The 16,704-nt window shown below is 41.5% G+C and overlaps 1 protein-coding gene and 1 pseudogene across 2 annotated transcripts in view; both read left to right on the top strand.

Annotated features, from left to right (window-relative positions):
* Positions 1-3,184, top strand: part of LOC111645339 (glypican-5-like) — a 47,957-nt pseudogene extending 44,773 nt beyond the window's left edge. The window contains exon 11 of the transcript XR_015436318.1: positions 287-3,184. The product of XR_015436318.1 is annotated as a glypican-5-like (transcript). The remainder of the gene's footprint in view (positions 1-286) is intronic.
* Positions 3,185-10,542: 7,358 nt separating this feature from the next.
* LOC111645334 (glypican-1-like) overlaps positions 10,543-16,704 on the top strand; it is a 39,909-nt gene continuing 33,747 nt past the window's right edge. The window contains exon 1 of the mRNA XM_023394497.2: positions 10,543-11,315. Within this exon, the coding sequence (XP_023250265.1) occupies positions 11,165-11,315 (151 nt within the window). The 5' untranslated portion in view covers positions 10,543-11,164. The remainder of the gene's footprint in view (positions 11,316-16,704) is intronic.

Raw genomic sequence — 16,704 nt, forward strand, 5'->3', positions numbered from 1 at the left:
AACAGCCTCACATGTTGATCTCCTCTCAGTCATTCTGGTTCGTTAGAAACTCTGCATTAGTTATGCATATACACATACACATACCCACATGCACAAATGGCATCGACACACACACATGCATACTGCTACCCGGTATCAATACATTTTGTCAACAGAATAATAATCAACAATTTATTTATGATTGTCATGAACCATATGTCCTTCTGGTACTCTTTACTCCATTTCTCTATTCTTCCCTCACTCTTTTCCCGTATAATTTTGTATCTTATTGCATATTTTCTGTCAGGTGGCAGTTCGAGGATCAGCCCACACGATGACTGTTGAACCTTTACCTTTGACCCTGGTGACCCTGCTGCTTCTACTGCTGTCCACATGGGAACCACGCTGACCATCGTGACACAGATCCTGAGACGGACAGAGACAGAAGAGACTGAGAGACAACCACAAACTGTATGTCTTGTTGTGGTGTTTGGTATTTGGAGTTTCTGTAAGCACAGCTGAACCACTCTGATTGTTTTTGTTTTGGGTGGCGTGGCTGGTGTGACAGGCTGTGGATTTATCACAGCTGCAGGTGCACAGTATGCATTTTTATATTACCTGTACTGACCTCTACATGTGTTTTGTTTTTTTATTTAACTTCAATAGGATAGATTGCACAGCACTACTGACTTTTTTTTTGAAGAGAGATGTAAATACAAATATATATATATTATATATTTATATGAAAAGTTTCTATAGATAACAATGGCTTGATGTGTAAATATAGATTAATATAGAACAGAGCAGATTGACTTGGAAATTAAGAGATGTTTGGTTTGCTTTGACTTTTACATTATGTGTACCCCACAGAGATTAAAATCCGTGGCAGCTATGAGCCACGCTGTAGGCCTTCACTTTTTATATTTACTCATATCCTTATATTTTGTGAGAACTTATTAATGTTAAAGAAAACTCAGCATGAAGAGAAAAACATAGGCTGGAAAAAGGACATTAAGGCACTTTCTCGATAGGCAAAACAGCCAAATATGTGATACTTCAGCCCATTCACAGATGGTCATGCTGCATAATGAAAAATTCTGCAGTTTGGCCTGGAAGTCTGTGCAGACTGAAGCCCTTGTGGCACTTTTTTTTTTTTCTTAACACAAACATGGTCTTTTGTTCGTGCAAGCTGGGTGATTTTTTTTTCATTTCTGCTGTAAGTGTTCAGAAGAATTTAAATTTCCCTCAACAGAGAGTGTGTCCCCTGGAAGTTTGTCATTTCTAGGTGTGTAATACCTTTCATAGTCTTGGTAGTTGTGGGGAAAAAATGATTGAAGACTGTTTTTTTTCTGAAGATGGACAGTGGACAGAGTCGTAAAAGCACTACAGAGAAGGATATAATTCTTTCACTTCAACTTTAATTCCACTTGCAAGCTGCCACAGCCGTCCTTGACGGGAAGCTCTGTTAAAATAAGAATATCCCAAACAATAAGAAGCACCCAGTACAGAAAAGACTAAATATGGCCGTCATTTAAGAAACAGAAATAATCATCTGCCTGAACAATGAATAATTTGACATTTCATTGTCATTCATTGCAAACACTGAACTGTCACAGCGATTTCAAAGAGTGGCTGGTCTCCAAATGTATTAATTAAAACTGCAGTGAGAGAATATATTAGACATCCAACAAAATGCAGTGAATGCTTTTTGTAGGTCTGATACATGTGTCATCACTTTGTCTATGCATCCAGGGAAGATGAGACACAGGGTATCAAGAGAGTGATCAGAGCAGAGCTGAGCCCAGATCCAAACATGTGAATTAAATGTAATTCATATTAATTAGGATTATAAAGTCCTCCCGGCTCTCCGAGTCTCTAACCCCCCAAACTGCTCACAACAGCAGGAGTGACAACCTGAATACTGATCAAATGCATTCAAAACAGAGCAAACGAACCAACCGAAGGGACGCCGTGTGCATTTCTGTCAGCGGGTGACTGACTTTCTTCTCAGACATATCACACTGTGTTGCTTGTATTAACTAGCTCAGATAGATGTGAGAAAGTCATTTCTGTCCTTGATTTTGTGCTGCAAAACAGCAGAACTCTCATGCATGTATCGTACTGACACTCACCTGAGACCGTTTATTTGTGAAGGAATGTGACTGACAGATGAGACAGCTTAAGGAATACTGTTAAGAGTTTGTGTGAGTTATCTAGGCAGCGAGCCCAGACACCACGTTAGCTAGCGGGATGCTTTCACAACATAATGTGCCAAACAAATGTGTTATTATTTGATTAGAGTTTAAACGTTGCACCCAAATGAGATGAGATTTTGGACTCAAGCCAACCCTTCCATCTTTCACAGCCCTTCTCTAGGCAACCTTGTACATAAACAAACCACCACCATGCACAAATGCACATACAGAGACCTTAAAGGGGATAAGTGCATATTTACAGTGTGTGGATGTACACAGTCTCAGCCTGTGATAAGACCAGTGTGGGCTATTGACAGCGATTTTGAAATGTAAAAGATATATTTTCATATATTTTATATGCTTATAAACTTTGTAACACATAAAATAATTTAGAGCTCTCTTGGGTAACAGTTCAAATGAAATCATATGGAAAGTGAAGATAAAACTGATAATTCAATGTTACAGTTTGTCATTCTGTGGATGCTCACCTTCTCTTAGGAGTCACAAACTGTTATCTATGGATCGCAGCTTGAAATGTCAAGAAAGCTTTGTAGTAAAAGGTGTGTGAATCTCTAAGGACACGTGAGGTTGAAGGATGTTTTCATATCAAAGTGTTAAGTGGCACAGAAATTATGTTCTGTTGTTCCTCTAGTGCTGTGCTGCCATGACGGTTGTCCACGTGTGTTTAGGCACGCTGGTGTGCCAGGGAGCGAGCTGTAGGTGTCATTGTTAAATAAAACCAATAAATGTACTTTATCCAAGTTTAACAGCTCTCTTAGTTCAGTATTACTAATGTTTTGTCGTAGCGGTATGCAGAGCCACCAGGATGCATGAAGCAACCAGTCAGCAGCTACGGTTTCTCTCACGACACTGAGCTAATGTAAACTAAAACCAGTGACTCTGATGTAAAGCGTAAATAAACCGACTGTAATACACTGTGTCCTGCTACTCTGCTGTGTCAATAATCATCAGTTTAATATCCTCAGTAATAAACTGTGTTTTCAAACTTATGTTGTACTTTTGTCTTTCATATGTTGTGTAACAGTCTCAGTGGAAGATGTGCATGAAAGCCACAAACAGAACTGAAACATGGTGGAAAAACATGATCTGACAGAATGAATGTAGCTTCATCATGTACTAATGATAATTAGAAACCTAATAAACAGTTTTCACCTTTTGTTTCCCCTTAAGTAGCTTTAACATTGAAATCCTCTCACTGCCTGATAATATCACATACACTATATGTTCTGTATGAGCATGGTCCCACTCTGATCGACACTACACGATGTTCACACTTGCGTGATTTACTACACCCAAGATGGTTGCATTATTATATCAAATTGTAATATTCTAGATGTCTTGTGCATCATTTCATAAGATCATATTTGGTGTCTGGAAACTTTGGGCTCTCCGCTTTTTGTTAACTCTGTTTATCAGAATATTTTACAAGCAGTGCATCCACCACGTCAGGATTTTGGAGCCATCAGAGCCTCACATACTGTATATATAATATGGGGATGCAGCCACAGCTCTTTGGCCTCTGGCTCTTTGTGAGAGATTACTGTGATTGGATTGGCATGGTCAGGAAGTTGGCACAGATTTTCTGGTTGGCACTGTAAACTGCCAGGGGGATGATGGGAAATAAAGACATCATTGAATGCAAATTGCCACAGAGGGGAAGACGGAGGCAGGGAGAGACAGCATGAAGGAGGGAAGACTGAGGAGTGTTCCCATCCTTCATCCTGAAGTTGGCACCATCAAGACCCATCCCTCCAGTCGACGACTGCTGTGTCAACATCTCTTTAAATGCAATATTTTACTAGTTTTAATATATTATTGTTGGTTTTTCTTTAATGGGAATTGTCTTTTCTCCTTCACGGTGTAGTGCACTGCTTTGATTAATTACCTCGAAGTGAATGTGTGATGCACGTCAGCCAGAGATGCACAAAGGGCCAGTACACCCTGCAGAAGAACAAGAAAGCAGGAGGCAGGAAGGGTGAGAGGTGAAAGAGGTACATGACTTAGAGAGAGAGCGAGACAGGACATATGCAGGATGTTGTTTTCGAGAAGCTGGTGAGGTTTTCTGCCAGCACTAATGAAATCAGAGCTCTGATTATTTAAAGACTGTCTGGGGGTTATGATTGATGGTTGTGCTATTTAAATCACATTTGTGTTCCTCTCCTCACCAGTGTTTTCAGCCTTCAAGACACACATTATATCAGATTACTTACTGTGCACATGTTGCAGCTCCACATGATTTTATAGTTGTTTTAGCTATAAAAATGTGACCAGAGGCTTTCTTGATATTGAGAGCCTCCACCCAGAAGCACACCTCCTGCCTTATAGACAAAAAACAACACAAAAGGATTTATAATTGAAGTGCTATTTCACAACTATAAATGCATGGACATATATTTATCTCTACTGAACGACAGCAACCTGAGAGTGAAAAACAAACTCTTCTCGTTCACATCAGTGAGCGAGCCCTCCAACATTGGATCTTTTGCCTCTCTCATCCCACGGGTGTTCAAATCTTTCAGTTACTCCCATTGGAGCTGATAATGTGAAAAGTCCATTGTTAATAAACACTTCAGCGTGTGTAAAAGATCCTTAACTGCTGGTGGAATCTAAACGGCAGTGGCGTGCCACTACACTAAATTTGGATTGGGTGTTTGGGAGTCATTTAACCCTGAAAGCTGATCAACTTCACAGTGGCTGGCAGCCTCCTTATATCCAAAGTCTATAATGCCAAGATAGAGCAGCTCTGCTCTGAAGCAATTAGGGATTAAGTATCTTGCTGAAGGGCACTTTAACCTCAGTTTCTGTGTGAAAGGAGAGCACTGAGTCATCTAACTCACCTTTACACATTCATATTATCATTCTAAACCATCCCTGCAATGAATTAAACCACAAACTGTTAACTGTAATATTATGCTATTAGCTCAGTGAGGCTGTACGTGGGCAGACTTGTTTAGCAGGTATAATGCTGACCTTGTTCAGCATCTTAGTTTAGTGTGTTAGCATGCTAACATACGCTAATTAGCACCAAGTACAACTGAGGTTGATGGGAACAGGTTTTGCAGGTGTACTCTCGTGAACCACGCGATTGGACAAATTGTGTTTTGGCCCTAACTATGTACTACATGGAAAGATATCCAAAGGTATCACAATTCATGCTGAGGGATGATTTTCACTCAAATCAACAAATGTCAGCCTTCTGGGGGCACTGGGGAAAAGTAGGGATCACTAAGATCGGTAAGATTTCTCATACAATCACTTTGTTGATTCGAATTGTTTAATGCAATATAGTTCAAAGATCTGTAATCGCAGTCTTACCCAACAGCACCAAGTTAAGCGCAAGTTCACAGAGCAAGGGTGAATGTAACTAAGACTAAACCTCCCTGACTAACACGAACAAAAAAAACAGGACACTGGTCACTGGTCTTGTGTCGAAACCTGTCCCCCCTTCAAATGGTGTTTCTCCTTACCTATATCAGAACCCGACCTTACCCTGACCCTATCCACTGCTATGCCACATAAACCAAGCCCTAACCCCAGCCACTGACATTATTTTCATGAGGGAAACACTATTCGAAGGGGAACAGCTTGGCCGCCACTCAGCGAGCACGATGTAGACCGCACCATAGCACCCTGGGTATGACCACCAACTTCTCCCGAGCCTTGGGATCTAATGCCAACCACTTACATCAGAAAGTTATGATTTTTCTGAGGCCTTTGTGTTCTTTTAATACGTTTTTGATGGGGAGGTAATGTACTATGAATCACAAGTTAGCTGACAGCGGTGCTCTGCTAAAAACTAACGATTCATTCGTTGACAAAGGTGATTCAGAACAGTCAGTTCGGTTGGAAGACAATGTGTTAAAGATTTGTTCATACATGCAGTTGTGATATTACAGTCATGACTAAAGACAGACAAACAGACACTGCCTTTGACTTTGGCCTTCTTCGTTAACTTCACCCTGTTTTCAGGCTGACAGTTCACATGGACTTGGATGGCAGCCAGTCATTCACTCCCATAGCATTATGTCAGTGTTTATTGGCTACAGCTGAGCGATCTTATCTTGAATGACAGATCGTTTTGAATGAGGGTGGCAGGTAAGCTATTAAAATTTCATCATCTGTATGATTTATTGTTTGTAGGTGTGTGTGTGTACAGTTTGTAACAGGTGTTAGTGTGTGGGTAGGCTTTGTGATGGACACATAGAGAGTGCATGCTGTGTCTTCAACAGTTGTCGACCGCTATTTATCATCCCCAGGTTTAGTTGGAGTCCTGTCGCTGCCGATGCTACCAAGAATGACTGACATGTGTGTCAAGAGTGCCATTGGTTTCAAATCTGCTGAGAAGGAAATATCTGTCATTCTGATTTACAAGCTTGAAAGGAGACAGAGTAGAAGCGAAAAATACTTTGCTGCAGCTCAGACCCACACACACAAACACACACTTACAGGTCGCCATGAGCAGGTCGCAGCAGGCTAAGCTGCTTTGTCTTTCATTATTTTTCTCTCTGACATCTTCATGCTCTGATGCATCGCAGGCATGCTCTTGGAAATACAGAGTGCTATGATGTATGATATGCATGATACTAGAAGGGTTTGTGTGAGAGGCCATGTAGAGAGTAAGGTGTAAAGGATGGCGAATAGGGAATAGATTGAAAAATGGCGAGTATTAAAGTATTAAAACTTTCTTCTTGAGAAAGTGTGGGCTTAGTTAAGGGCAGATAAAATAGGGCAGGAAGCTCAGATGAGGAGAAAATGGAAGCGAGCAAGACTGAGGCTGAGTTTAAATGAGTTTGAGAACGAGTTAAGCCGATGAAACGGGTTCAGTCTTGTGGTTAATTCCGATGTGTGTATCTGACCTGGCCCGACAAGCCTCATATCAGCGAGCCAGTTTGGAGGTAATGTTCTTGCCAGTCTGAGTGGTACCAGATTGACCTATGTCACAAACAGAGACTGAATGGTTTATTTGTGTGACCTAACTGACAACATTTAGACACCACTGACTACGTGGTCTAAGCCAACAGTGAAATCAAATGTGGTGCCAAAAAGAAAGCGGAGATGACACTTGTACTCATCCACAGACAGTATCCACATTGTTCTTTTGTTGCATGAACGACCTAAATATTTGTCTGATATCAGTTTAAACCAGTTTCCAGCATTGGTGTTTTAATCTGACATTTAATATATCACTCTATGTAGATATGGAACACAGCTGTCTGCTCCAGAGCTGGACAGATTATACAGATGTTTTTGTTTTACCATGCTGATAACAGTTTCAGAAAAGCTTATCATCCAAAAGCTGGCTGCATCAATTAGTTTCCAAAACAAGAAGATGTCAGTCATTGGAATATGAAGACAGGTACAGTTTGTGTACTGCATGGAAAAAAAAAACAGACATTTGACTTGTTACCCATCGCTCTGTTTCTATTTACTGGTACAAAACAATTTATTTTTCCCGACGGCTAAAATGGTTGGTATGTGCCAATCTCTTTTAACACATTAATCCTAACGGCACTTAGCCTGCCAAGGCAATAACTCTGCGGCTGGATTAACACTTGCCCTGACGTTACACTAGGTGTGTGTGGGACTGGGCATGTGTATGTGGGATTAAGCAAAAGGGTAGCGTAGTGTACGCTTTCCTTTGAATGAAGTGGCCTGTGAAGGTGTGTTCTACAGATGACCTGAAGCTGAAGCTGAACCTGTGTCTATTCTTGCCAAAACAAATGGTGTGTTTGTCGTGAAAGTTGCCCTCACACAGCCAACAAAGGGGTAAATACCAGTCATCGGGATATCGTGATGTTTCATTTCAATTCACGATGGGCAAATGTACTAGGTTATTGATATAGACGGATTCTTTTCTATTTGTTTCTCTGTAATGGCCTGTGCTTCAACATGTTCCAGCGTGCGGAATCAAGTGTGGAATTCATACCAGTGACTGATGACCACCTCAATCAAATATAATGTACATACAGCGTGGTCACAATGTGGTAATTCCTGATTTGATGAGCTGATCATGATCAACTAAGTACACAGGGGACAGCTCAACATGTCACAGCAGGAAAAACACACATTGAAATAATAAAATAGGTTGTTTGTGCTGGCTTGCTGCCACAGTCACCAGCAGCATTCAGCTGGATTTCGAGGTGCCTCAGACAGGCCATCCATCCATCCATCCATCCATCCATCCATCCATCCATCCATCCATCCATCCATCCATCCATCCATCCATCCAGCCATCCATCCATCCATCCATCCATCCAGCCATCCAGAAGGCAGCAGGCTAAAGGCCAAGTCATGCTTTTCGCCTGGCTCTTCTGGGCAAGTCAGTCCAGATGTCCGTCTCTCCAGCAACATTTTCCAGCTCCTCCTGAGGGTTCCCAAGACATGCATTTCCAAGCCAGATGGAATATGTAATCCCCCCAGCCTGTTCTGGGTCTACCCTGAGGTCTCCTACCAGTTTGATGTGTTCAGAAAACCACTAATGGAAGGTGACCAGGACACATCCTTATCAGATGCCCGAGCCACCTCTTTTCAATGTGAAGGAGCAGCAGCTCTACTCTGAGATGAAGTCTGATGTCCTTTCCTATCTCTAAGGGTATCAGACATGACATGACATGACAACATTAAGAGTTTTGGGCTTCTTCGCTTATTTACTGGGTTCAGTGTACAATACAGAGATAAAATTACATCCAATCAAACTATATTGTCACCTTACAAATTTTTGGGTACTTTTATGGCTTTATTTCTGTGTCAACAGTAGTGAAGGAACAGGAAATAATGGAAGAGAGAGATGGGAAATGACACACCACACAGCGCTCCAGCTGAGGTCAAACCAGAGATGTTGCTGTTTATGGTGAATATCTAACCCCTAGGCCACCGCACTGTGTCTGAATGGATCTGGCTTTGTGCATTGTGATGCTGAAAGAGGAAAGGAACTTCTGTTGATACGAAGTCAGAAGAATAATATCGTCCAAAATATGATTGCATTTTGTAGCATTATGAGTTCCGATAACTGGAGCTAAAGAGCCTAAGTGAAACTATGAAAATAACCCCAGACAAGGACATTTAGTGCAGGGTCACTAAAGTTTTTACTGTCTTGAGCATTAACTTGTCCATAGTATGACATTAAAAAGTACTAGCACATTGTTACAAATAATAAAGACTGGAGGACAATGAGCTTTTAATCTTTTTACTAATGTATGTCAAGCATTATTATTAATTAACCTGCCCCAACTCTGAACCTGACCTGTGTAGCATTAACGTCTCTCACACAGTTACATACATTTCCCCCTTTACACTCCTCTGACAAATCCATTTCTAAAGTAATTAAAGCAAATTTAAACCCTTTGTGTTCGCTTCCATTCCTACACATTGCATTTAATTTCAGCTGTATTTCTGAGGTGTCAGGGCTACCAGTGACCTTTCTTGGCCAGCCTTTGGGCCCGGCACTGCTGCTGGGGAAGATGTAGGGTGTGAAGATTGGAGAGCGTCTGACAGCTCATCGGTCACGTCCACCGACCCTGCCGAACTGAGCCGCAGGAAGGCACTGAATCTCTACCAGCCACTAACCTCCCTGCAGGGATGCATAGCATATTTAGAGCCGTTTAATGAGTCAGGAAGTGTTTGCAGAAATTTCTTTTAATTTGCACGTCACATTTAGTTTCATGCATTCACTTGCAGAAGAAGATCTACCCTTGAACCTCAATTCCTGACCTCAGTATCAATTTTTAAGCGATTGCGGTGAAAGATTCGACTGATGTTTTGAAGCTGCAGGCCAACTGAGCATTGTCTGGTGGAAGAATAATTCAGTAAGGGTCCCTTTAGCTTTGAAACTCCCTGTCTGAGTATCTGAAATTTGAAGAATCAGTAAAATCTTTTAAATGACTTCTCAAAGCTTATGTAATGGGGAAAAAAAAGAAGCTTTTTATGTTACTACACTCACCTATTACTCTATCAGGAACACCTTGCTTGTACATGCAATTATCAGCCAATCATATGGCTGGTGGTGTTGGCCTAAAGGTGTGTTTTCTTGGCACACTTTATGGGACTGAACCACATTTGATTTTATGCTAATGTTTTCATTTATTATGATTTATTTCGTGTTGAAACCAATACACTCGCTATGTGTGTACACTGTCATGTTCCATTAATGAGAGTAAAATGAGAATGAATACTATTAATTTTTGATGAGGAATCCCTGGAATATCACCTTCTTCCTTCCACACCTTTCCTTATTAATGAGGCCTGCAGGTGTCGCTGTTTTGCCCCTGGCTCCTTGCAGCAGGAAACACACTCTCATTCACAGAGAGTGAGAGGCATCAGCACTCTGCACTGCACACTCCCACCAACACACATTTCATTGTCCCAAAGCCTGGAAAGAGGGGATTCACCGGACACTTCTTCTCCTTTCTGAAATCTGATTTAAAATGAAGGATTTTGCTCTTTTGTTGCTTTTAAACTGACACATTTCCATAATCATGACCCGGTAGCTTGAACCCGGATCTGCACCGGCTTTGACTGAGCGACACCTGCTCACACACTCTCTCTCTCTCTCTCTCTCTCTCTCTCTCTCTCTCTCTTCTTTTCCTCTCTCTATTGTCTCTGGCATCTCCGCAGCTCGCAGCCAGCAGCGCCGAGGAGGTGGAGGAGGAGGAGGAGGAGGAGCGGGGTGTACCTGACACCTACTGCCGCGAGTCGCAGCTCTGTTCTCCCGCAGAAACACCCCGGAGTGGCCGCCACGGGTGCCTCCTGCTCTCGTGTGTTAGTTAACCGGAGCTCTGTGCAGTTTGAACGGGGGAACTGTGCTTCAGCTGACAGACTGAAAACTCTTCAACATCAACACTGCAACAAAACACAGTGACGACAGGAACCCTCTGTGAAGTCCTGCCTGATTCACCCGGACCCCAAATCTTCAGGATTTTTTCTGACTGACTGTAATTGTAAAAGAAAGAAAAAGGACTACACCTCAGAAGATGCGTCTCCCGGTGCTTCTCTGTGTGTTGGTGTGTCTGTGTGCAGCACCGGGCCCGGTGGCCGGGGCGGACAAAAGCTGCTCCGACCTGCGGCAGTTCTACACCGGGAAAGGGTTCACTCTGACCGAGGTACCTCAGACCGAGATCTCAGGTGAGTTTTGGGGGGGGCATCAACATAATTTCATACACTTCTCAGCACTTATGAAGTCAGTTTTGATGATTATGTGTAGAAACATGAATCAGCTGGCTTGCTGAAAAATCACACAGGGTGTTATGATATTATAGGTGCTTCAATTATGAGGTTTCCTGATATTATTTTATTTTGTGGGGTTTCTTATCTTTTAGTAACTGGATTTAATCTGTGTCTACAACATTTCTTTTGCAACATTCCTTTAAAATATATGAATCTTTGTCATAAGAATAAAATGCTTGGCTAGTGCACTGTCACTGGTTTGACTGTGGATACCATTCATGTTGATAAAACTGCACCTAAAGCTTGTTTAGCCAAGTTTAAAGTTGCATTAAGTTGTTGAATTGTCAATTGTCAATCAGCAGGTGTGCTTGTATTAGGGTGTACCTCAGTTTATGTGTGTTATTGTTCATTTGTCTAGCCTCTCTCCCAATTTCCATGTCCCTCTCTAAGCAATGAACCCGTCCGAACTGAAGTGTTTTCCAGTCTATAGTCTGTCCTGCACATCTCTATTATAGTCCGTTTCTGGGGCATTTTCATTGTCTGCCGAGGGCATAGTTGCAGGTGGGTGTAAGCCATGTGTCTTGTGGAGCTATTATGTTCTATTCAGGGTATTTATGATTGTTTGTCTGTGTTTGCGCTGCAGGTTAAAATATAGATGTGCTTTTTGTTCAAGGCTGTTGTTGTTCAATAATGTGTTTTGGGGCATTTTTCATTGTCTGCTCTGGATTGCAGGTGTGGTGTGGTGTGGTGTGTGTGTGTGTGTGTGTGTGTGTGTGTGTGTGTGTGTGACTCAGTAGATGCTGAAATGGCCTGTTGTGTCATTTGCATAAACTAATAATTTAGGCTAGCCTGGGGCAATATTCAATAACAACTATAGCTCAGCATGCTCACAGCATCAGCTGCTATAAAAAAAAAAGTGGAGCCGAACAGGAGAAGGGATCTGGGATCTGGGATCTTTATTCTTTTGTTTCATCCTGGTACCGTCTCTTATCAGTCCATAAGCCATCCAACCACTGAGGCAATCATGAATTTAATCAATCAGTCAATTACCCATCCAGTCAAATAGTCAATCAGCTGGAGATCCAGTCAGTCAAACAGTCAGTCAGCCAGCCAGATATCACACATCAAAGTGTCTGTATCTCATCTCTCTGGTCACCACTCTTCACAGATACTGATTAAACTGTCTTGGCCTTGAGGAAAGTGCAGATGGGAATTGTAAAATTGAGTTGTTTTCCCCTTTAAGGCAATCATCTGTCGCTCTCTGCCTCCTCCTGTATTTCACCTAAAGATGGACAGAGAGCAGCAAAGGAGGAGAAGAAAGGTGTGAGTGAGGTGTGCATATATGTTTGGACTGCGTCTGATCTGAAGGTCATTCCATGTTGTGTCAGATGAAAAAAATAGTCTCGTATGGGTGGGTGAGTTATTAATATTGGATGTGTGTGTGGGTGGTTGGGTGTGTTACTGAGATTGAGACCAACAAACAGACAAGAAGAGTGAGGCAAAGAAAAGTGGAGGAAGACGCAGACAAAAAAAAAAAAAGACAAAACGGAAGCAGCGAGTGAGGCAGGTCGACAGAGACAGAGAAAGTGAGTCACTGAAGGTCTCTTTCACGGACGCCCGTGAAAGAGACCCGACGCAACAGTTTCCCTCCCTTTCCATTAAAAACTCATCTTTTATTGACAGATGAAAAACACAATGCTTCAGTCACTCGGACCTTGATCTGCTCTGGTTATTTGAGCAAGACTTCTGCCTTCCCAGAACTCATTAAAACTGACAAACAGATAGGAAGAGAAAGATGGCGACAGGCAGCAGAATTCCCCAGAACAGGGGCTCTTCAATCTTTCTCATCTCAGGGACCCAAGGTTGGTAAATTTAGCTTTTCTGCCCAGGAAGAGACAGGCTCCTGTGGATTCCTGTCTCAGAGTCACCCAGGAGGGTGTTCGTGTCGACCTCGATGAGATTGCTGAAATAAACAAAAGTTTGATGCACCTGAGTGAGGTAGTCATGTTTGTATTTGGAAAGACCTCGTCGAAGCTGAGACACATGTTCACTAATTCGCTTAGATTCACTTATCTGCACCTTTACAGCCATTAGGAGGAATGTTAATTGTTTGGATGATATGATGATATGATTTTATTTTAATGCGTATGAATGTGCGGTTTAGTAAATTGCAGTTTTCCGTCCTGCCTGTAACTACACACTGTATTAATGCGGATAGATTGGATGATTCTCCCTTGTAAATGAGATTTGGATTCACAAGGGGATCCCACCGTATTATAATGGCTACAATACATTAACAGTAAAACACATTCCCCTCGGTTTACTGCAGAGGGAACAAGTGTAAAATGAGCGAAACGTCCTCTTTATAAAAAGCACTTCCCAAAGTAAATTCAGGCTTGCATGATTTCTAAACGTATCTATTATCACTTAGTGCAGTAAACACAGCACAGATGTTTCAGCCCTGTGGCCTTCCTGTGCATGCAGACTTACATTTAGAGGAATAAACAATTTCTTAATGATTCGGGACAAGACCCAGCTGTTCCCAGTCATGAGCAGTTCATGATTAGTGTTATCCACTGAGCACGACAGTGGTAGAGGAGGTTACTCCAGTTTACTCTCCTCACTGGGTGACAAATCCCTCAATGTACAGGATAGTACTCCTGTTATGGATACATGTTTCTGATACCAGTGCATCACCAGCATTTCAGTGCAATTCATCACCATTATTATAATAATGTTTTTTCCACCAAACAAAATATGACAAATGTGAAATGTCAAGACCAAGCATTCATTGTCAGCTTCTGATACTTTACAATTCCTAGTTGTGATTCTCTTCCGCAGTCAGACAGTGTTAAGGTTTGATGTGTAGATACTGTATGTACTTTCTGTTTGTTCACCTCAGGTCAGTCAGACATCTTTGGCACAGTCCAACAGCAGTGGCAACACAAAAGTCCATTCAAAACAAACAAACAAACAAACAAAAACAACTGTTGGCATGAAAGCTGTTATATTGAATGTCTGAATGCATTTCTCTCCCAATAAACATAAATTTAGATTTTCACAGATGAATTCTGGCAACTATAACACCAGCTGACCAACTAGTCAAATATGATGTGCAATTTGCGTTTACATGTGTTTTAAGCAGTTAAAATCCATCTTGTACATGTAGATGTTTATATGTTAAGGTTTTTAACTTTGACTGGAACACAGCCATACATCAAAACAGAAATGCAGTGTCTGTAACTGCCACATATTAGCAGCATTAATGGACATTTTGATAAAGGTAAGGTGCATAAGATTAAATATGTTCTGTCAGTCTGCAAGGGGAAGAAAAACATTTGTGATTAACACTTGTCATCTGGATATGAAATGCATGTTATTGCCAGGCTTAAACAGGGTGTGCGACCTGTATTAGTTAGTTGATATGATTAATATCATAATTCCACAGTAAACAGTGCAATATAACAAGCAGATGCTCTGAATACCTACTGAGAGTTTAAAAAAAAAAACAGCCCCTATTCTTGTCCCTCCCTGCTCACAGCTATTGTCCTATAGGTTTAACACCATGTGAATGGAAGTCGTCTTTCCTCCTGTCTGCCAGTCTGTCTTTGTGCCTGCGAGCGTTTTTAACACACACACACACACACACACACACACATTGTGCCCTTTACCTGTTCAATAGTTAAAGACTAGCTCGCCCTATATAGTGTGTGTGTGTGTGTGTGTGTGTGTGTGTGTGTGTGTGTGTGTGTGTGTGTTTAAAAGTCAGTGAAAGCCAACACCTTCTTCAGGGAAGACACTTAGTTTCATTCACATGAGCATTGTCTGTGCAGAGCAGCACACACCCATGTGATCGTATGACACAGAAACAGAGGGAGACTATATGTCCTGCACACTTCATATTCTCTATTGGAAGTTGCTGAATTTTGTCGCCTGTGTGTGTGTGTGTGTGTGAGTGTGTTTGTCCGTGCGTAGTGTAGCCAGCATATTGAGTATTTGTCACATTGTTGTTTGTTTGAAGCAACAAAGAGGAAATGCAGGGAGGTTGTGAATGACAAGAGATAATGTGAAACACTGGGTTTTAGGTCAGATTACCTGCAGATGAGGATACATTACAGCTTTGGTTACCAGTCAATAATTCTTTAACAAGACTGAGTCAACTAGGGAGCCTCCATTCATTTACATTTACATGATTTCGATACCCTCTCTGTAGCCACACACTACTAAGTGCTGAGGATTAATGCTGCATTATCATTCATGAGTCAAGCCTCCATTCATATTTAGTGCTAATTTTGGGCAAATTTTCAGAAAATTGGCAATAGAGAATGCAAATGAATCTGTTCCATCCACAACTCTTATGTGAGTCTGAGGATTTGGTTCATTGAGACAAACAGCTGGTGGCGCTAATTAGCATCAAAGTACAAAAGCATTTTCCTCATAAACCGCCATTATAAAAGAGACGCCTACAACGGGACAACAGGCAAGGTCAATTATTACTCTAGGTATCATGAATTTTAAAACATACAGTCTTTTTTCATAAAATGTGTTTTTGTAAAACATTCCCAGAGCCAAGAGAAGTGATTTTTATCTACATTAAATTTTTGAATCTGTAAAGTCTATGGACTGAACATGAGCGTGGAGTGGAGCCAGTGGGAGAAACAGTAATGCACATGTGCAGTGGGGCGCACAACGTGGAAGCAGACCTGAAAGCTAGAAAACTTTTTTGGCTTATGCGCTTGGTGAGTGATTTTCATTCAAGTGAGTGGGTGCCATCTTTTTTTTTTTTTAAAGTATATTTTTTGGGGCTTTTTATGCCTTTATTGGATAGTATAGTAGTATAGTAGAGTAAAGGGCCGTCCGATGCGGGATTCGAACCAGGGCTGACTGCAGCGAGGACTGTAGCCTCTACACATGGGGTGCCTGGTTAGACCACTACGCCACACGAAGCCCCGTGGGTGCCATCTTTGAGTCCACTATCCAGCTCCTATTATACATGCAAGCCTTAAATGAATGAATCCAATGTGGACAACATGATGGAAATGTGGCATTTATGTTTGTTTCATGTCATAATTTGAGGAACGTTGCAGTCTCCTCATTCCTCCGCACAGATTCGATGATTTTGTCTTCCGTTATTCATTGTCTCTCCAGTGGAGTGAAACTGTGCCATTTAAATCACATCCTTCAAAGTCAAAGTCTGGAGAAAGAAACTACGCAGCATATTTTAATGTAACTTAGGAAGTTGCATTTGCAAACTGAAATATGTATTAACCTTTATGCCCGACTAAATAATGTCTTAATGTGATTTCTTTTCTTGCTCTGCCTAGGAACATTGATGTATGAAATTTCT

The sequence above is a fragment of the Seriola lalandi genome, unplaced genomic scaffold, assembly GCF_002814215.2.
Source record: "Seriola lalandi dorsalis isolate HSWRI2012SDOR001 ecotype SW California unplaced genomic scaffold, Sedor1 jcf7180002054949, whole genome shotgun sequence".
In the NCBI taxonomy this organism is placed as follows: domain Eukaryota; kingdom Metazoa; phylum Chordata; class Actinopteri; order Carangiformes; family Carangidae; genus Seriola; species Seriola lalandi.